The sequence below is a fragment of the Cannabis sativa genome, chromosome 2, assembly GCF_029168945.1.
Source record: "Cannabis sativa cultivar Pink pepper isolate KNU-18-1 chromosome 2, ASM2916894v1, whole genome shotgun sequence".
NCBI classification, from domain to species: Eukaryota; Viridiplantae; Streptophyta; class Magnoliopsida; order Rosales; family Cannabaceae; genus Cannabis; species Cannabis sativa.
In genome coordinates, this window is record NC_083602.1 from 45,969,699 (window position 1) to 45,977,693 (window position 7,995).

Consider the following 7,995-nt stretch of genomic DNA (forward strand, 5'->3'; position numbering starts at 1 on the left):
TAAACCCTTGTGTAGCTTGCTGGAACAAAATAGGCCATTTGAGTTTACCGCTGAATGTAAAAGCATTTTTGAAGTTGAAGACAGCTCTTGTTACGGCCTCCGTGATTGTAGCACCCGATTGGTCATTGCCCTTTGAACTCATGCGTGATGCAAGTGATTTTGCCATTGGAGCTGTTCTCGGGCAGCGGAAGAACAAGATCTTTCACTCCATTTATTACGCAAGCAAAACTCTTGTTGATGCCCAAATTAACTACACCACTACTGAGAAAGAGCTGCTGGCGGTGGTTTTTGTTGGGTTTTATGCCCTAAATAAAACTCATTTCAATATAATCAGATTTACTTATTAATATAGATCAGAAATAACATTTAATGTTGCATGGTTCACATGATTTATTTCGTGATTATGTGTACATAATGTATGAATTCATCTGAAACCCTTTTCACATACTTGATCCTGTTTATTGTGTTGTCAACATATTGGAAAGTAAACATGACTATGTGAATAAAGTTTCCTAGATTTATCAGACACAGGGTTTTACTGATATGATAATCTACAACAGAGCTCACTTGCCTTTGGAGAAATACTATGTTCTTTCCAGAGCACTGGTTAAAGTAAAGCTCAAGTTGGATGCATGGAGTATGCATCGGAAGGGACCGATATTGAACTTTGACTTAGATTTTTTAAACTTACTGTAATATCTATTCAAGTCAATATCGCCTAGTTGATCCTAGATCAAATGATCTTAATCCTGTTATGATTAGGCTCAATCTCAAGAGGCTATTCGTGTTCTTTGATTTGTTAGTTAAGCCTACTTTTGGGTCAGGGTGATACGTACATTTTGGGAACACGGTAGTGCAATTGAGTGGTAGCGCTAATATAAACATGGAATCTATAACTTCTATCTGGCGAATAGTAAGTAAAGGATGATCTCCTTCGAGCTTGACCAAACGAAAATAAATGGTGGAGTACTCATTTCACATAAGCTGAAATATCATTTATACGGGGTTAAGTGTTTTAAGGATTAAATACATTGTAGGGTGTAACGGTAATCTAATCCCTTTACAGTGTAGATCATTCATATAGAGGATCATTGATCAAATTAGGATTATAACAATGGATAACTAATGATGTGTCTATATGTTGGAACATATAGAGCATTCTATATACTGAGAGTGCAATTCTAAGTTCTATGCGTGGATTCAACGAAGAATTAATAAGTCAGTGAATTTAGGTAATAAATTCTTAATCTGCTTATTGGAAGCTCGGTTATATAGACCCATGGTCCCCCCACTAGTTGAGATAATATTGCTTGTAAGACTCATATAATTGGTTTTTATTAATCAATTATAATTCTCAAATTAGACTATGTCTATTTGTGAATTTTTCACTAAGTAAGGGCGAAATTGTAAAGAAAGAGTTTTAGGGGCATATTTGTTAATTATGATACTTTGTATGGTTCAATTAATAAATATGATAAATGACAATATTATTTAATAATTATTTATAGTTATTAAATAGTTTGAATTGGCATTTAAATGGTTGAATTAGAAAATTGGCGTTTTTGAGAAAATCAGATGCAGAAAAGATAAAACTGCAAAATTGCAAAAAGTGAGGCTCAAATCCACATTACTAGGGCCGGCCACTTTTGTAGGAATTATCCTCTGATATTTTCATTATTTTAATGCCAAATAATTCAAACCTAACCCTAGTGTAATGCTATAAATAGATAGTGAAGGCTTCAGGAAATTTACACTTAATTTTCTACTTTTACCTTCAGAGAAAAACCTGAGCTTTCTCTCTCTATACCTAGACGCCACCTTCTTCTCTTTCTTCCCTCTTCAATTTCGAAATACTTAGTATTAGAGTAGTGCCCACACACAGCAAGTGATACCTCAATCATAGTGAGGAAGATCGTGAAGAAAGACTTTCAGCAAGAAGGAGTTTCAGCACTAAAGAAGGAGAGAAAGAGATCCAGGTTCAGATCTTGATAATACTCTGCGACAAAAAGGATACAAGGGTTAGAGATCTGAACGGAAGGAGTCATTTAATTCCGCTGCACGCAATGTAAGGTTTCTAATACTTTATATGTGTTTATTTCATCGTTTTAGAAAGTTCATATTTAGGGTGTTAATCAACATACTTGTGAGTAGATCTAAGATCCTGGTAAAATAATTTCCAACAGTTTTTGCATTTGAGAAATTCAGATCGTAGCTTGTGGGGACCAAGGTTATTGTGTATACTGACCACTCGGCAATCAAGTATTTGATAGCCAAGAAAGATTCTAAATCGAGGCTCATTCGTTGGGTTTTGTTGCTACAAGAGTTCAATTTGGAAATCCGAGACAGAAAAGGGACAGAAAACAAAGTGGCAGACCATCTATCTAGGTTGGAAACTAACAATCACAGCAGCCACTTAGAGGGAGAATTACAAATTCGAGACTCATTCCCAGATGAGCAATTGCTGGTTTTAGAGCAAGCACGTTTACCATGGTATGCAGACATTGTCAATTACTTAGTTGGAGGTGCCCATCCACCTGATTTTACCAAGTAGCAGCTCAAAAAGTTTTTTCATGATAGCAAGTTTCATTTTTGGGATGAGCCATACTTGTACAAACAGTGTCCGGATCGTATAATGCGGAGATGTGTGCCGATAAATGAAGTCAGAAGCATCTTGGAGCATTGTCATTCAGCCCCATATGGTGGCCATTTTGGTGGACAACGCACAGCTGCCAAAGTTTTTCAATCGGGGTATTATTGGCCTTCAATATTCAAGGATGCCCATGACTTTGTTCAAAGATGTGATCGCTGCCAACGAGTGGGAAATATTTCAGCAAGGAATGAAATGCCACTAAATTGCATTCTGGAAGTTGAATTGTTTGATGTTTGGGGCATTGACTTTATGGGGCCATTCCCTCCATCTTTTGGGAATCTTTACATATTGGTGGTCGTAGACTATGTGTCCAAATGGGTGGAAGCAATAGCTAGTCCAACAAATGATGCCAAGGTGGTGATGAAATTTTTGCATAAGAATGTCTTCACAAGATTCGGGACACCGAGAGCATTGATTAGTGATGAAGGGACACACTTTGTGAACAAAGTCTTGGCTGCCCTTTTATCCAAGTATAGCGTGAAGCACAAAATAGCCACCACTTATCACCCATAGACCAACGGGCAAGCTGAAATTTCCAATAGAGAAATCAAGGGAATTCTTGAAAAAGTGGTGAATCCTAGCAGAAAAGATTGGTCCAGCGATTAGATGATTCACTTTGGGCCTACCGTACGGCATTTAAAAATCCTCTAGGCATGTCTCCTTATCGCCTAGTTTATGGGAAAGCATGTCATCTTCCCGTGGAGTTGGAACACAAGGCATTTTGGGCATTAAAGAACCTGAATTTTGATCTTTCAGCTGCGGGAAAGGCCCAAAAATTGCAATTAAATGAGTTAGATGAGCTGCGCTTGTTTGCCTATGAAAATACGAAGTTGTACAAGGAAAAGATGAAGAAGTGGCATGATAGTAGGATCAAAGAGAGAGTTTTTGTGAAAAATTAGCAAGTGTTGTTATTTAACTCAAGATTGAAGCTATTTCCGGGGAAGCTTAAGTCCCGTTGGTCGGGTCCATTTACGGTGATGGAAGTGTATCCTTTCGCGGCTGTTGTGGTGAAAGATGAAAAGTCCGGAAGAGAATTCAAGGTTAATGGACAACGATTGAAACATTATTGGGGAGAAGAGGTCAATCGAGAAAAGAATTCTATCTCCTTGAAGGATGTTTGATGTTTGTAATTTGGGGGTGCCAAAAGAAAAAGAAAAAGAAAAAAAAAAGAATTGAAAAAAAATGAAAAAAGAACGAAAAGAGAAAAAATTCTCAATGAAGGCACCCCAAGAAAGAAAAAAAAAAACAAGAAAAAAAAAAGAAAGAGATAGAAAAATTTAGAAAAAAAAAAGAAAAAAATATATATTATATATAATTAGTAAATAAATGTCATGGTGAAATTGAGAAATTGTTTCCTTTCTTTGTGCAAAGAATCAAGTGAAGAAGGAAAATTCAAAATTGGGCAAAGAAATTAAGTTTGGGGTGGAAGAATGTTTTCCAGTTGCTATAACAAGGGCTCAGCAATTTTATTTGGCAGCAAGAGGTGTTTTGGTACTGGGCTGATCAAAGGAAGTGGAGTTTTGAAAAAAAAAAAAAGTACTTGGTCTGATAAAGATGAACATGTGAAAAAATGTGTTTCAATGATGCAATCATTGGGGAAGTGTCTTTATCAGACCAATCATTTGGTCTTGTTGATTGGTCTTGGTACTTTGTATTTTCCATATTTTTGGACTAAGATTGTAGATAAATCTAAATCAAATTGACCCCATAAGCTTAATAAGTCAAAAATTTAAGTCGACTGGGCCCACTTAGTTTCAGCCCAATACTCACAACCCTACCTCATCATCATCATCTTCATTTCTCTTCCCATTCAAACTAACGGGCCATCACCCATTCGAACCACCCAGCCACCTCTTTCACCAAATCAGCTCCTGCACAAGCACGAACTAGCAACTCCATTCAACTCAGCTTCACTTCGCCCCACTCGACTGAGCTTCACCCAACTCCGAACTAGCTTCCATTTGCCCAAAGTCGACTGAACCCAGAAATCACCATTCGAACCACTCACAACCAGTCGCGCACCACCACTTCTAGTCGACCTTCAACTTGCATCACCATCACCAACCACTACCCCAGCTCCCAAACCAACCCGTAGCCACCATTTTCAGTCGACTTTCACCAGAAACCACACATTTTGACCTAATCTGAACTCCCACCTGAACTCGATCTCACGAGCATCACTCCGTCCCCGAACCAACCCAAAGCCAACCCGTGCACCATCAAAACATTCACTGCAATCCCCAACTCGAACCACCATCTCCAGCTCGCACGATTCAACATCAGCCCTCGCCAATTCAGCAACCCACAATTTCACCGGCGACCCACCTTCAACTCGAACCAACCATTTCCGTCCCACTTCAGCTCAAGCCGAAGTCACTCAAGCCACCACGAATCACGTGTTGAAACTCCACGAACCAACATTCAAGCTGCCATCATTACAAATACTTTCCATTTTTTCTAGAAACCAACGAAGCCAGCTGACTACATTCATCACTCCACACTCCCTGATTTGTCAAGATTGAGCTTTTAATTTTTAATTTTGTAGTTGGACAATATCTTGGTTGCCGCATAGTGAGTGGTTATGTGTGGATGTTTGTTTTGGATAAAATTGAATTTGGATTTGTTGAAGTAGTTCAATTGGTGGTGTAATGCTTTAATTTGGAATTGATATTTTGAAATGGTATAGTTGATAATTGGTGGTGTGGCTTGCAATTTTTCTAGAGTGACAGTAGAATTTTGTGTGAATTTGAACCAGGGGCTGTTTGTTGTGATTATTTGGATGAATTGGAATTTTTTGTAGTGTTGGAAGTGTGGGAAGCTTGGACAGATTGGTGGTGTGAAACATATTGGATATTGATTAGTTTACACAGGGAAAGTTATCATGGCCGAGTGAAACATGGAGTATGTGTGCAATGTGTAAGAATCTGATTTAGTGTATGGTGTAAGAATGGATTTTAATCACTAGTGTCTCCCAAGTCATAAGAAGGTGAGTTCCTAGAAACTCTCCCACTACGACGAGGTACCGTGAATTATGTCTAAGAAAACTAAATGGTATTGATCTCTTCGGTTGTGACAAGACAACAGAGGCAGTGGGATCATCATATATCAAATAAGATGATAGAACACTTTCGGAATCAAGAATTAAATATCTCCTTTATTTGCTACTTGTTTTTCAGACTTAGTCATTATCTTAGAAAAGTAGTATTTGTTTGAACAAACACTTTCTTATCTATTGACTATGGGATGGTCCACCCCTAATCACTTAGAATAGCTAACAAACCATGGTTAACAGTTTTAGCTTTTCTTAAGATTTTGATTAGGTCATCCATGAATCTTCTAATGATTTACATTAAGTATACAACCATTACATCATTCTGAAATTGTATTACCATAGAAGGAATTAGGCAACGACTAGTAACTAATCATCAATGTGCAAATCGAAATTTCTGGGGAGGTAAGTTTGGATATAATTCAAAAATCAAATTAATGATCTTTGAACTGCATATCTACTAACTATTTCTCCACCCCTATCAGTTCGCAAGATCTTTAATCACTTACCTTAATGGTTTTAACCATTGCTAGAAATTAATGAAATTTTTCAAACATTTCAAATTTCTTTGCTAAAAGGTATAATCTAGAGTTACATCCACCCCTGAATGTACATCCATCTGCGAATGAGATGAACTACTTTCAGTGGATATAGGCATATTAACTCTTTGCAGAGATTGATCTTGTCAAATCCACTATGAACAAGATAAAATGCCATAGATTAAAAAAAAATGTGATAGTGTCTATTGATGACATAGGTTTAGTTACATCAAAGAGTTCTTAGAATACTGCAAGTGGATCCTGGTCACAGAATACCTAACTCATATTCCATACAGTTTTAATCCATTAATAGAAGATGGATATTAAACACTTGAGAAAGTGTAACTGTATTGTATTCTGGAATTAGAAATAAAAGAAAATTTCTATTTGGAATCTAAAATTAAAGTCAAAGACTTAAATTTATACCAAATATAATGAGTAATTCTATCTTGGACCAGCACTACTAATACAAACTCTAAGTCAGATTTGCCCATACAAGTAGGAGATTTCTAAGATTGAGGATTTATATCAATTGGGAATAGAATTTTGGGATTATAATCATATGCGTCATTTAATTTCTTAAGAGAAAATATAATGACATGAAATGATTTATAGACCATTCATCCAATGATATATTATTGAGCTAATTCGAAATGAATAAGCTAAGAGGAATTAGGATAATTTCGTTTATAAATAAGAATCCAACGATGCTTCGATTAGCGAAAGACAAAGTAATCTTATTTATGTAATCTTCTTGTTTCATATTGTAAAAATACTAGTCTAAGGTGTCATCAATTGATGAACAGCTAGATGTTGCATATACAATATTTATCTTTCGAGATCTTATACTATTATATATGTCTAATGGTGAAAATCCATTAGGGATTTATCTCATTAGAAAAACAAACATGTTAGACCAACAATGAAGATTCGAAATTAAACTACAACTTAATAACAGAAAATAACATGGTTCATATAAATTCATACACAATTCAGAAATTATAAACATATAGCAAATAGGAATGACCAGTGAAAATACTAAAACATACAATCCTAAATAATTTCCAAGGTTTTCAACAAACTGATACAGTGTCCCGGTAGGCAAGAGTCAAAGTATCATTTATTGAATAGAGTTGTCAGCTCATCTAAAATAGAAATCATTCTAGAAACCTTTTATTCGATCAAAATAAGAATCCAACGTTGTCCCGGTAGGCGAGAGTCAAGGTTATTCTTATTTTATGAGCTTCCACCATTGTTTCATATTTTATGAGTTTATCTCTAAGTAGTCACCGTAGGGGAGAGTCTAAACAGAGACGAAAACTCACAAAACACTTATCAAATGAAATCTTAGGGTGTTAAATGCGTTCAACGAATAACCATCCATAGGGGGACGAAGTCTAGCGTCTCGAGGTTATATTGAAAACATTTAACTTTTGTAAGACCAACAATGGAGATCGAATATCTTAATAATAATCAAGCTCATTATTTAAAGTGAGTTGTATTTTCTTTGATTCTCTTTATTTAATTAATTTATTTTAAATATATATTTATTTAAAATTTCCAATTTAGAATGAAAAATTCTAAATATAAATTTTAATTTAATATTTATAAATTTTACTTAGATGGATATGAAAATAACATATATTATTTCCATCTTAGTAATAATTTCCAATAAATATTTAGAAAAATATTCAATTTAAGTTGTTACAAAATTAATATAAATTAATTTACAACTCAAATTTAATTTTCTATAAATA

The 7,995-nt window shown here is 35.4% G+C and overlaps 1 protein-coding gene across 1 annotated transcript; it reads left to right on the top strand.

Annotated features, from left to right (window-relative positions):
- Positions 1–3,303: 3,303 nt before the first annotated feature.
- LOC115720213 (uncharacterized) lies at positions 3,304–3,771 on the top strand. Its single transcript, XM_061109380.1, has 2 exons — positions 3,304–3,458; positions 3,573–3,771. The coding sequence occupies exons 1-2, from the start codon at positions 3,304–3,306 to the stop codon at positions 3,769–3,771; spliced, it is 354 nt and encodes a 117-aa protein (XP_060965363.1).
- The last annotated feature ends 4,224 nt before the right edge of the window (positions 3,772–7,995 follow it).

What these genes read in the sequence shown, in the direction of transcription:
- LOC115720213 (XM_061109380.1), top strand. Translation starts at nt 3,304, where the DNA reads ATGTCTCCTTATCGCCTAGTTTATGGGAAAGCATGTCATCTTCCCGTG. An exon ending in GAGTTAGATGAGCTGCGCTT is followed by an intron (nt 3,459 to 3,572) that starts GTTTGCCTATGA and finishes ATTTAACTCAAG; the next exon opens with ATTGAAGCTATTTCCGGGGA.